At 45.9% G+C, this 12,284-nt stretch overlaps 1 protein-coding gene across 4 annotated transcripts; it reads left to right on the top strand.

The window, feature by feature from the left end:
* Positions 1-4,452: 4,452 nt before the first annotated feature.
* On the top strand, positions 4,453-12,267 carry cdhr5b (cadherin-related family member 5b). Of its 4 annotated transcripts, none has more exons than XM_037451271.2 (15): positions 4,453-4,577; positions 5,350-5,525; positions 5,635-5,691; positions 6,535-6,624; positions 7,034-7,120; positions 7,291-7,392; positions 7,520-7,693; positions 7,911-8,001; positions 8,090-8,187; positions 8,487-8,684; positions 8,981-9,091; positions 9,173-9,239; positions 9,879-10,061; positions 10,687-10,862; positions 11,072-12,267. In XM_037451271.2, the coding sequence occupies exons 1-15, from the start codon at positions 4,502-4,504 to the stop codon at positions 11,615-11,617; spliced, it is 2,232 nt and encodes a 743-aa protein (XP_037307168.2). In that variant the 5' UTR covers positions 4,453-4,501; the 3' UTR covers positions 11,618-12,267. The 4 variants fall into 4 exon arrangements, with proteins under 4 accessions (XP_037307168.2, XP_037307167.2, XP_062418850.1 ...); XM_037451270.2 differs by having other exon boundaries at positions 10,684-10,862; XM_062562866.1 differs by having other exon boundaries at positions 9,879-10,070.
* Positions 12,268-12,284: the final 17 nt, after the last annotated feature.

The following is a 12,284-nucleotide window of genomic DNA, read 5'->3' as shown; positions in this document are numbered from 1 at the left end:
AGCAGCATTTAGTGGAAAACTAAATACTGAACGTTTTATCGTGTTTAGTTCCTTCCTTTTTTTGAATGATCTTGTGTTCCTGTCACGTGACCTCAGGGAAGAGGAAGAGGTGGAGGCTTTCCTGACTCAGGTGGGACAGCTGGACGCACAGTGGTCTCCGTCCAGGATGAACTCCGCCGATGTTCTGCTCGAGGCCCGACTCAGGTGAGGTCACACCCACAGGAGAAAGACTGTGGGCGGGGCTTACAGCTGTTACAGGTGTTAATGCTACACAGTCAAAATCTCAATGTTAACATGAAAAACGATGTGAAAAAGGTTATTAGTCGTGATGAGACAACAACACATGGATCTGCAGCTCCTCCCAGGGATAGAATTACTCTTTAAGGACCATCATTCACCAAATGAACAACATGCTGCATTGAAGACTTGAAACTAGAGACTGAGACCATAAACTCATGTTTACAATGTTTACTGAGGGAATGAATCAAGGGAGAAGTAGAGTCATTTCCTCATAGACGTCTATCTGAAAGAGTTCTCTCTTGGTTCATAATTTGTTTCTTCTTCCATTTCATTGCATTGTGAATGGAGTTCATTGTAACTTCACATTCAGATGTAGATTGGTGTCGGTGACTTTCAGGCGGCTGCTGTCGGCCGGTCTGGACCGCCGGAGGCAGCTGGGAGACATCGAGTTCTCCAACAGGTACGCAGAGTTCCTGCGATCCAAAGCCAAGCACAACTCCGTCTGCGCCTTCCTGCGCCGCATGCAGAGCGTCAGGAGGAGGTGAGACTCCTCAGGCCTTCATGCAGCGGGTCTCAGGGACACATTACAGTTGGGGAATACACATTTTAAAAAGGATCCCTGGTCAGTTTTCACAACACTCTGATCTCCAAATGAAACTTTGATTTTCTGAGCACATGTCAACTCATCGACCGATCATGAACAACGCAGCCAACTTTAAAGAACCCAATGACACAAAGGGACGTGTTCGTCACTGGCTGTTGGTCACATCAGTGTTCTGTTGTCGGGGCGTTTGATTCACTGTTCAATGTCAGAATGTTCTTCTGAGAAGACGACCCGGTGTTCTTTGCCCTCAGCGGCGCGGGGGGCGACTCGGAGAGGGTGAACCTGCTGCTGAAACAGTACATGTGTCCTTCCGTCTACGACAGCTGGCCGACCGACCTGTAGAAGAAGGAAAGGGGAGCGAAGCCAAGCTCTTTACATGCAGCTTCAGTTTAAAATGGAAACATGGATGTCTTTGTTATTAAAATACATTTGATGAAGAAGCTCCGTGTGCTTGCTGACTAATGCTTTGTATTAGTGAGGTTTGAAGACAGGTCGTGGGGTCAAGCAGGGAAGGAGGCTTTAACTACATGCAACTTATCAGTATCACACCACATGTAAGGGTTATTCCAAATAAGGACCCACGCTATCCCTCCACACAGCGAGCCCCCCCCACCCCCCCCCCGCTCGAAATATAAATGAAATAAAATGAGGCGAGTAAACGAAAAAAAACAGAAGGAGAACACCAGTTATTAAATTATTAATTATTAAATCGCTACTCAGTTCAGTTCACCCGGCTCAGTTCCAGGGTGTAGTCAGGCCCGACTCCAAATAATGAATAGTGACGTACATCACGTTCCATCAGTCTATTGGTGCGAGTAGGTTCTGTGTAAAGTCAATGCGCGACGGGTCTGGTCGCCAATGAGGCCAATTTTAAATGACACGAAAGACAGGAAAGACGCAAAGAAGAGAAACGCAAGAACGCGCAGACGTAAGAGCCCCCGCTGCCTTTCACCCCCTCGTGCGTACATGCGTGTGTCCACCCATTTTATCTAAACATGCGGCAAAAGCAGCAGGTGGAGTCACGTGTTTTGTTGAAGACGACCTGCAGAGGGACGTCTTTGTGTGGAAGTCCTTGGTTTGTTGAGACTTTTTTGTCCCGTGCATCGACACTGCTGCTTTTCAATGCATTTTATTTGCGTATCTCCTACTAATTCTAGTTGTGTTGCTGTTGTTAACAATAAAGAAACAGATTACACTGTGCACAACTATTGGGAAGCTTCTTTTCCTCCGGCAAAATGAGTATATTATATGTAGTAGTTTATGTGATGTTAGATAGTAGATGTGACATTTGTATGTTAGATGAAGTGAATGCATTATAATCAATAACAATTTATAGTCATGTAAATCATATAAATACTGTACACATTAACATCCTGTCATGATGTGATGTTAAAACCTGGGGATGGAAGCTAATTTCCGTCCTTTATGGATTTCTCCCAACTTTCTCCCCAAAGAGGGTTTTATTGGGAGTTTTTTCTCCTGTCAGGTATTAGATGAGCAACTGGATGCATTTAATTTATGCAATTAAAATGCGATTAATTTTGATTAATTACAAAGCCTCTAATTAATTAGATTTTATATATTATATATTATATTATATATATATTGACCGTACATATATATTTTTTATAATACATTTTTACCTATTATTTAAAAAAAATCTTTTCTTTTTTGACCCTACATATTTTGACTTTTTTCACAATATTTTTTTCCCATGACATGACTGGAATGATCTTAGATGGAGCAACCTACACGTCCCTGTCACTAATGCCAAATGCCCCAAAATTCTGTACTTTAAACCTTATCTGGGTTCAACCCTCAAGGGACATGGTGGCTCTTACTAAATCCTTTTTTAGTTTTGGGTAACTCACATTTATAAAAAATCCTAATGGGATATTGCCCCAGAGACGGATTGGTGCATCTTGGAGGATCAACCGTGCTATTCATCCTTCCTGCATTGGTAATGGCACAAGTGAGTTGAATTTGAATGTAACAGAGAATTGGAGGGTGGATGCACTAAAAGGGTAAACAAATCTACACCCTGTGCCAGACTGTCAGTTTAAGGTTGTCCGCAGGATGCCCTGAAGTAGACAAACATGTGATTGTCTTGAAAAATGCCCTCAGAGGCTGTAATAAGTTTCATGTCAGTGTGACCACTGAATGAGACACATCTGCTCATCTTTACTGACTCATCCGGCCTTCTCTCCCGTCAAAAAGGTGGAACCCTATAGGCTACGTAGCATGGCTAATAAGTGCTAAAAGCAAAGCAATTAACATCAAATTTAGTTAATTCATCATCATTCAAAAGATTCTTCATCATTCTTGACAATGCCTTCATAACTCAAGACGCACCTTGTGTTTCTGCATAACCCCCAGGGTTCACTTCTCTGAAACAACCAGTGGGGACAATGCCCCCACAACTACCTCCGCAGTAGTGCGCTCAAGACTTGGCAGGAGCGGGATTTGAACCCACGGGCGGCACTTACAGAGGCTTTCGGCTCCTTCTTGCACCCCTACACTACCAGTCCTGGTCACATTTTGGTAACTTTGATTCTCCTATTTAACCTTGAGCATGGGAGCTAAACCTCAAAATTCTTTTAAATGTTATTTCCACATCTGGGCTTGAACCCACAACCTTCAAGTGCAGTGCAGGGGCTTATGTCAGCAGCTCTTTCGCTGCGCTACTTCACCACACACTAAGCAACCCTTTGTTTGTTGTATTTAACCTTGAGATTGCTACTCAAACCTGAAGTAGGCTCAAACCCAAGACTGGGCTTGAACCCACAACCTACAGGGTAAGGACAGTAGCTCCTCAGCTCTTGTGCTGCACAAATTACATTTTTGTTTCTCGTATTTAACCTTGAGACTGCTACTCAAACCTCAAAATTCTTTCAAAGCAAAAGTGATGTCTGCATGAAGGGGCATGAACCCACAACCTCAGACAGCAGGTTGGAGCCTGCAGCCCTTCAGTTGTTCCCTTGTGCCATTCAAGCACATGCCTCATTGTGTCCGTTTCTCATATTAGACCTTGGGATTGTTTACCAAACCTCAAAACTGTTTCAAAATATACAGTTTGAAGCTCTGACTGCAACCAAACCCTCCTTCTGAGAGAGCAGGTTTGAACTGCGGATTTCACTACTTTTATGCTGTGATCCTTATTTCACTTTTTTGGACATGTGTGCTGATGCCCGCGTGTGAATTGAGAGGATTTATGCAATTAAAATGTGATTAATTTCGATTAATTAATTACAAAGCCTCTAATTAATTAGATTCATATTTTTAATCGAGTCCCGGCCCTAATTTACACACATGACTCTATGGTCTGTTTTCTGTATTTGTGTGTTGGTTGTAAAACAGAAACGGAGACCCCTGATGACGCTGAGATGAGGTCAAAGAGGACCTGCTGATACAAGGAATTAAGTTGATTACAAACTTAGTAAAGGCTTTCATTGGGTCTTTAGGCTCTGTGTGATCCTGTAGTCACTGTCAAACTGATCAAATAAAGATCACTGGTCACATAGAAGCTTTTATGACTTTATGACCCAGCACAAACAGACCTGTGGTATGTTTTTACGACGGGGAAAAGTCCACCGAAGCCATATAGCCGAGCAGAAAGGTCGGGAACAGAGACAGGCAGAGACCCGTTGGGACGGAGACATGGAGGCGATTCATCCTGGCTTCACGTCCTTCTGCTGGCTTCTTCTGATTCTGCTTCCAACGTCCGACGCACAAAGTGAGTTTGGAAATGAGCTGTTTCGCCTGAAGCTTTGTTCTGTCACCTCCCAGAGAGAGCCCACGGTGTGCTGACCAGTCACCGGTGGTACAGACCATTCATGATGTATGAGGAGACAGAAGGCGAGGAGAGCGGGAACCAGGAAGAAGAAAGTTTGTGTGTGGAGGCCAGAGAGCTGAAGGGTGGAGACATTCTCACCAAGGGACTGTCGAATGATCTTGGGATAATTTGGTGCTTTTATCAAACAGCGGCTTGTTGTTGAGGACAAAACGTTAGCTGCTTATTTATGGTTCAGGGGAAAGGACACGTTCTCCAACCCAAAAAACGTCTACAGTCAGTGTTTGTTTCGTCCTTTCTGAGCTTCTGAAAAAGAAACGTTAAAACAGGTTTGAAAAATGGGAAGCGGTTTTATTATCTCCCATAATAATAGAATAATTTACCCGCCAGTCAAATATGCTCCGATACGTCGAAAAGGACCATCTGATAAGAAAACAAATAAGTCCATAAACTTCAGATTTCTGTGGGGCTGACGCTCCGTGAGTCTGTTTCATCCTAATCAGGCCTCCTGCAGAGCTACGCTCCCATGAGACTTACCTGTGGTTTACCTGAAGTTATGGTTGAGGCTCGTCCGCTCTCACCAATGCTTTGAACTTCACATCTTCATGAAGTGTGTTTGAGAATATTCTTGTGCCTATGGGTTAAATGCACACCACTGTGGAATGCAGTTATGCAATTATTATTCTTCATTCTTCTATTTCTTCTTTCCCGACAGTCTGCTCTGCAAAGTCACAGGTGGAATTCACAGAAAACAACGTAGTGGGAGCTCCGGTCTTGGAGATCACCATCGAAGAAAACGTGATCCTCGGGTTCAAAGCTCCTGTAAGCCCAGACAACCCGTTCAGCTTGGAAGGAACCCGTCTGATAGCTAACAGGAAGCTGGACTATGAGGTATGAAGGTCACGACTCGTCGAGCAGATCCAGGCGACACGTCTCTGGTCAGTCACCAGTCTGTGGAAGTACCGGGAGCATAAAAGCTTGTTTTTTTGTTTGTTTACAGACCGAAAGAACTTATGCAGTCAATATCATCTGCACTAAGACGACCACCGGCGAGGAGGTAACACTTTGTTCTTACTCTAAACATTCACACTGTTGAAATGAGAGACAGATTTTTGATGAGGTTCCTGAGGAGGTTCTTTGGGGTCTCGCATTGGTAAAAGTGGTCCAAGAGATTCACTGGGTTTCACTGGGTTATCAGGCAGGTTCTCAAGGAGCTTGAACATGTTCCCCAGTGGCTTGAGGAGATATCAAAGGATTGATAATTAGGTACACGTCATTTTGGGGGGATTGTTCAGGCTTGTACGGATGCTTGGGGGTGTTTTACTGGTTCTTGAGGAGGTTCTACAGCTGCTTGAGGGTGTTTTACTGGTTCTTGAGGAGGTTCTACAGATGCTTGAGGGTGTTTTACTGGTTCTTGAGGAGGTTCTACAGATGCTTGAGGGTGTTTTACTGGTTCTTGAGGAGGTTCTACAGATCCTTGAGGGTGTTTTACTGATTCTCGAGGAGGTCCTTTGCTAGAGGAGCCACCAGGTTCTTATAAAACATCTTGATGGGCTTCAGAGTTTGAACATGTTACTGAATCAGGAACCAGGAACATTTATTGCGAAAGTATGTGGGACATTGAAGGAATTTGACATGAAATTTGACACAGTGCAGGAAATATTCACTTTTGGACTTCAGTTCTATTTACATACAAAATAGGATCCTATAAACAGACTCAGAATCTTCATGCAGCTAAGGGATGGATATCAGATTTTTTTGTCTTTACTTCATATTCTTATTCTTATTTATTCATATTCTTAATGTTTGGTCACTCATAATTTACTATGCAAGTTCTAAGCAAACCAGGATATAAAATACAACAAGTAGTTAAACAAGGCTTTCGTCTCTTTGTTTCCAGTTCCCTCTCACCATCATTGTACTTTTGGTCAATTTGAATGATAACCTTCCGTTGTTTGACCAGGACTCGTACAGCGTGAGCGTCAATGAGGTAAGACCCGCAAATACACCTTCAGATAGGAGATATATATATATATATATATATATATAATAGATCAATGAAATATTATTAATCAATGTTCATCCTGTTTTTACATCCGAGTTGCTGTGGAAAACACCAGAACTATGTGGACATGTATTTCATGCTCTGCTTACAATGACCCGTTAGTCCTGTTTTCCCGTGATAACACTTCTGTTCACAGCTGTCGAAAGAAGTGTTTTTTTAGTTTGAGGTGGAAGAACTTATTAAGTCTCTCATAGGAGATTCATCATATTCCACTGGTACTTCTGGCCATGTAGAATTCAAACAGGGACTTTATTGTTCAGGTTTACGTGGATCTTTTGTGTCAGAGAGGTTTCAGTTGAAGCTGCTTTAATCCCTCCAATGGTTTCTATCCCAGTTGTCTCCTGTAGGCACAACTGTGGGCCGCTTCGCTGCTACCGACTTGGATGGACAACAACTCTCCTACTCGCTGACGCCTGAATCTGTGAGACCTCCTGCTTGTTTTTCTCTCTCAACAGGTTCAACATTGAGATAAAGCCTCTGGTTGTTTGCCTTCCGTCTAATCTTTAATACTCAGATACTTTGCCTAGCATTAAACTGCTAGCTCAAGGGTCAGATCTTAAGACATTTTATTGTCCTGATGGATTTCTGCAGAAGGGCTTCAAGCTTAAGTCACAGACCAACCCAGATCTCCTGGTTGAGATGCCTCTTAACTACGAGAAAGACCCAACTGTCCATCTGGTATTAACCGCTGTGGTGAGTACTGCTGACTGCCGGCTTCAAAAGTTTCCCTTTTGTCAGAATCAATTAAATATCTGTATTTAACAGGATTGTGATTTATAAACAATCCAATTCACGCCTCTCCTTTTTATTTTTTTTAAAGGAGGCGCCGCTGGGCGGTGTTTCACACAGTGCTACAACCACCATCAACCTCTCCATCTTAGACGGGGACAACAGGCCGCCGTGGTTCCAGCCCTGCAGCAAATACGAGGTCGGGGGGGCAGTTGTCTGCCAGAACAACGGCTACAGCGGCAGAGTTGTCATGAACGAACGAGAGGTGCAACACTTCATCTGGAAAGAGTGTTTCACCCTAAACGCCTTTACTTCCACACCGACACACAACGACGCACAAATTCTTTTCCAAACAGCAGGAACGCAACAAAGCCTATGTTCCAACGAGTGGTTTTACACTGTTGGACAACTTTAGGCCTTTAGGCCCCTTGGCGGACTTCCGCCGCAACGATGATGACGATCGGTGTTTTTCTCCTCGGCAGCCCGGAGCGCTGCCTCTGGATCCCGGGCCGCTGTACGCCATCGACGGAGACGCGGGGATCGGAGACGAGGTGGCCTACTCCATCTTAAGCGGTGAGGGTTCAATCGAGGTATTTGTTGCTCGCCCGCTGACCCACAGGTGATCGGCAGGTAGAAGCAGCTCCCTCTGTCTCCGTTTCAGGAGACAACGGCAATCTGTTCGAGATCAACCCCGACTCGGGGAACATCACCATGAAGAAGGCGGCCGACCAGCTGGGGACGATCGGACTGACGGTTCTGGTAAAGACGAACGTTCCATCACGCGACCCGCGGTTCGGAGGCGGGTCTGTTTGGTCTGTACTGTTGTTGCTTAGCGCTGTAACCAGTGGCGGCTGGTGGACAGTAGGGCCAGTCAGTTTCAGTATTCAGTATTTGACACATTTAAAAAAAACACAAGATTACTTTACACTCCAAAAAAGGGGCCGAATAAATAAAAACAAATTAAAAATATAATGTAAAAAAGACGGTACATCGATACATAATGAAATGGCGAATCAGTCACTCAATGAGAGATAACGGATCATAAATGTGTCTCCCAGGCTGTTCAAAAGACAAACAGCTACCAGTTTGCCACCACCTCCGTCACAATCAGCGTGCAGGTGAAGAGCCTCCACCAGCCCGAGTTTCAGAGGTTGCAGTACGAAGGCGTCGTCTCCGGGGTGGGCGTCATGGCGACGGAGCTCAACACCAAGGACGAGCCGCTGCGGATCCTCGCCACGGACGACGACTACTCCGGGGTATGAAGCCCTGGAGCAGGACTCCAGCAGATTAAACTTGACTTTGTGCAGATTTATAGAAGTGGAACCGTGGGTTCTAGTGGTTCTAGTGGTCTAGTCAATAGCCGAGATCGTCCACAAACACAGACCGTATATCGGAAAGCCTTTTAAGGTTGAAAAGTACACCTGAAATGTACATTGACACAACATTTTGGGCAAACCCTCCGTTAACTCGGTCTGCTGAATGCTCACCGTGGCGGGTTTGAGTGCTGAGAGTTCCCTGTGGTGCACTGACCTTTGGATTTATGTTAAAACAGGGCATAAATCCCTACATCTCCTACTTTGTTACCGGGAGCAGTGATTTTGCCATCGTCGGCGGCTATTTGTTCCTGACAAAGGCCCACGCGGACGGCCCATTGTCTCTGCAGGTCAGTCTACGAATCTACAGCCAAACCTCCAAGTCACACAATGACAAGAGCGGATTTTCAATTGAACTTTTGTTCTTGCAGCTGAGGGCCGTGGACACCACCAACAATGAAGAAGCTTCGGCGTCGCTGTTTGTGGAGGTGATTTCAGGTAGGATGAACCCTTCTGTGCTTCATTGCATCAAATACATGCAGGGGAGCCACAATCACGCAACAGTGTCCAATAGGCTGCTGGCTGTCAGACACCTCCCCCCCCCCCCCCCGCCCATCTTTCAAGAGCAAAAGCCGATTTTACAAATTCCAGGTGCAGAATTGATTTGGAAACTTTCACGGGAACCTTTTCAGAATGTTGTACCTGTGTGGCCTCGTTACATCCGTCTCACCCGTTGCGTGGGAAGCTGACTGTGTTTTTTCATCAGTTTGATGTCTCCTCTGCGGCGCTGCCCTGTGGTCGGTCTTTTCTCATGTCACAAGAACTGCAGCACAGTTCATTTGGATCCGAATTAAGACCTCTCATGCTGTCTGAGAAACACAAACTCCGGGTCGAGTGATGTAGCAAACGTATGTGACGTATAAAAAGATTTGTCTTCTTTTCTGTCTGCTACACTGTGAAGCGGCAATTAATGTAAGCTAAATCTCTCACGGATCCACTGATTGATCGTAGTGTATTGGAACTTCCAGCGGTCAGGTTTGTGCAGATAACTCAAGGGGGTCAGGGGGGCGAATCCCTCTGCGTCCGGTGTGAAGAACCATTCGCGTTTTGGAGCTTCAAAGTGTGTTCTCCTCTTAGGTCTAACCACCACCAGTTTGCCTCCGAACACCACAAACACAACGTCCTCCACCGTCAGCATGACCTCAGAGGAAGTGTTCACCTCCGACCCAACGGCCTCCACCTCCATCAGCCTCTCAACCGCCTCCACCAGCCTCTCAACCGCCTCCACCAGCCTCTCAACGGCCACCACCACTAATCCAAGTATGACCGGTGAAGGCAGAAGACGGGCGGCCATGCTTCCCTCTCAGGCACCTCCGTCATGTCGAATATGTTCCTGTCAGGCTCCGATGGCAGCGATCATCGTGGGGTTAGAACACGCGATACACTGTTAAAATAACAAAAGGAGCTCCGGCGTTCCACCGAAGGGATTCAAGAGAGGGATTAAAGTTCCTGCCGTGGACGAGTTCACAATGTGTTCGAGGGCAAAGACAAAGTGTCGTTGACGTGAAAAGCAACCAACCACAGGGCTCCGCTTTGTGATAGGGATGGATATCAGACCGACACGTTGTCCAGCTCAATGCGGACCAGCTCGACCTTAACAGACTTGTGATAGGTCAAAAGAGCAGAAAAACAAAATGATTGGAGACTTTGCAGAGCCCTTTGTAGGCACTTTGTTTGGCTGATGTCTAAAACCATCGGTCTCTCTTGGGTCTCCTTTGAGGTTTAAATCGTTCAGTTCGGTTTCTGAAATGCTGTAATATTGGCCACCTGTTGAAAGAGCCACACCTTAAATTTAAGATTTACCGCCGTTTTGATTCCAGATTCATCCGTTTTTTGTTGGATTTTTGGGGCGGCTCCTGCAATTAGTTCCTCTTTGTTCCCGCAGCTGTTGCCCCGGGCGCCCCGGGCGCCTTTGGGGTGGTGGACATGGCGGCGCTCGGGGCCACGCTGGCCGTCCTGCTGCTCGTCTGCCTGGCGGCCATCGTGGCGCTCGTGTTTCGCATCCGGAAGGCGGACGCGAACGGGAAGAAGGTCTTCGAAGCCAGCGTCTTCCAGAGCTCGGTAAACTCCGACTTGTTGGATCCCTGATTCCAGTGGGATTATTGGGGATAGCGCTCTGTAGAAGAGACGCGCTTGCTGCCATTTTAACGCCTCCATCTTGTAGGAATCTGCCAACACTTTGATTTCGTTGACCACATGGTGTATGGTGACCACTGCAGGTCTTTGAACAGTTGATCCTGATTTCACCCACATGTGCTCTCCGTCCACAGCTGGGTAAAGGCGGTCCGAAGGGGGGCATCCAGTTCACCAACGAGGCCTTCCAACACGATGAAGATGGAGATAACCTGGGCTCCGGGAGCCCGGCGGCGACACACTTCGAAGAGTCGGATGACCTTCCAGTGAAGTCTTCAGTGCCGCTGCGTTCTGTCCCGCACGGTGGTGGTGATGATGATGATGATGATGGCAGCCAGGCGGGCTCGGACAGCGGCGACAGCGTGGGGAAGGATGTGAAACCCATCCTGACCAAGGAGAGGCGCGTGGACGACGGGTACAAGTCCGTCTGGTTCAAGGAGGACATCGACCCCGACGCCAAGGACGAGGTGGTCATCATCCCGGACAGCGAGGAGGAGGAGGAGGAGGACGAGGACCAGAAGCCGCCGTCCGGTAGCAGAGAGGAAGATGAAGACGAAGGCCCGCGGGTGAGAACCCGGAGGGTCGGCTTTAACGACACCGATCTGGACAGCGGACTCGGGGTGAAGATGGATGATCCAGAAGATGACTCAGAGGGTGACGAAGACATTAACAATTATCTGTGAAAACACCCACAATAAAACGTAACGATTTATAAGCAACGGGGTGACGATCCGCCTTATCAGTAAATGACATTGAATCATTCATGTCATAGAGTCCTTTAAATACATTTCACAGCATTATTTATGTAAATACTTGTGTCATAATTACTGTGGACGGACCTGATTAAAGATATTACGGGAAGTCCGACCAACGCTTCTGTGGCCCCCCTAGTGGCCATTGCTTGCAGTTACAGTAGAGTGGAAGATTTTAGGAATTCTATTGATTTTAATTTGTTTAAATGACAGATGGACTTAAAAATGACTAATTAACTTTTCATAAGGCTTTAAAGCACATTTTTGATCCTTTTCTAAGTTAATGAAAACGTTATTTTGCAGAAGAGTTTCCAGACGTACTGGTAATTATGGTTGATAATTCACCAGTTATGGTGATTGTTGTTCAGCACTGACAGACGCACACTATCGTGTCACAGGCCCTATAAAACCCTCCCTGCTGATAACGAAGGTGGTAAAACATTATGATCGAAGCAAACTCTGAACTTCTATAGATATGCTCAGAGCAGAGATCCAACACGTCAGTGTTAACTAATTTAAATTCATGTAAATAAAATGTGTGATTGTTGGCTCAAACCATTAAACCCTTGAACTGAAAAATGAACTGCTTCACAATTAT

The sequence above is a fragment of the Pungitius pungitius genome, chromosome 6, assembly GCF_949316345.1.
Source record: "Pungitius pungitius chromosome 6, fPunPun2.1, whole genome shotgun sequence".
NCBI classification, from domain to species: domain Eukaryota; kingdom Metazoa; phylum Chordata; class Actinopteri; order Perciformes; family Gasterosteidae; genus Pungitius; species Pungitius pungitius.
The sequence above is the reverse complement of the archived record's forward strand: the minus strand, read 5'-3'. Positions and strand labels throughout refer to the sequence as shown.

Excerpts from the sequence above, each read along its gene's own strand:
- cdhr5b (XM_062562866.1), top strand. The coding sequence starts at position 4,502 with ATGGAGGCGATTCATCCTGGCTTCACGTCCTTCTGCTGGCTTCTTCTG. Across the intron at positions 7,694-7,910 it reads TTGTCATGAACGAACGAGAG|CCCGGAGCGCTGCCTCTGGA; the intron begins GTGCAACACTTC and ends TCTCCTCGGCAG. Across the intron at positions 8,002-8,089 it reads GGCCTACTCCATCTTAAGCG|GAGACAACGGCAATCTGTTC; the intron begins GTGAGGGTTCAA and ends TCTCCGTTTCAG.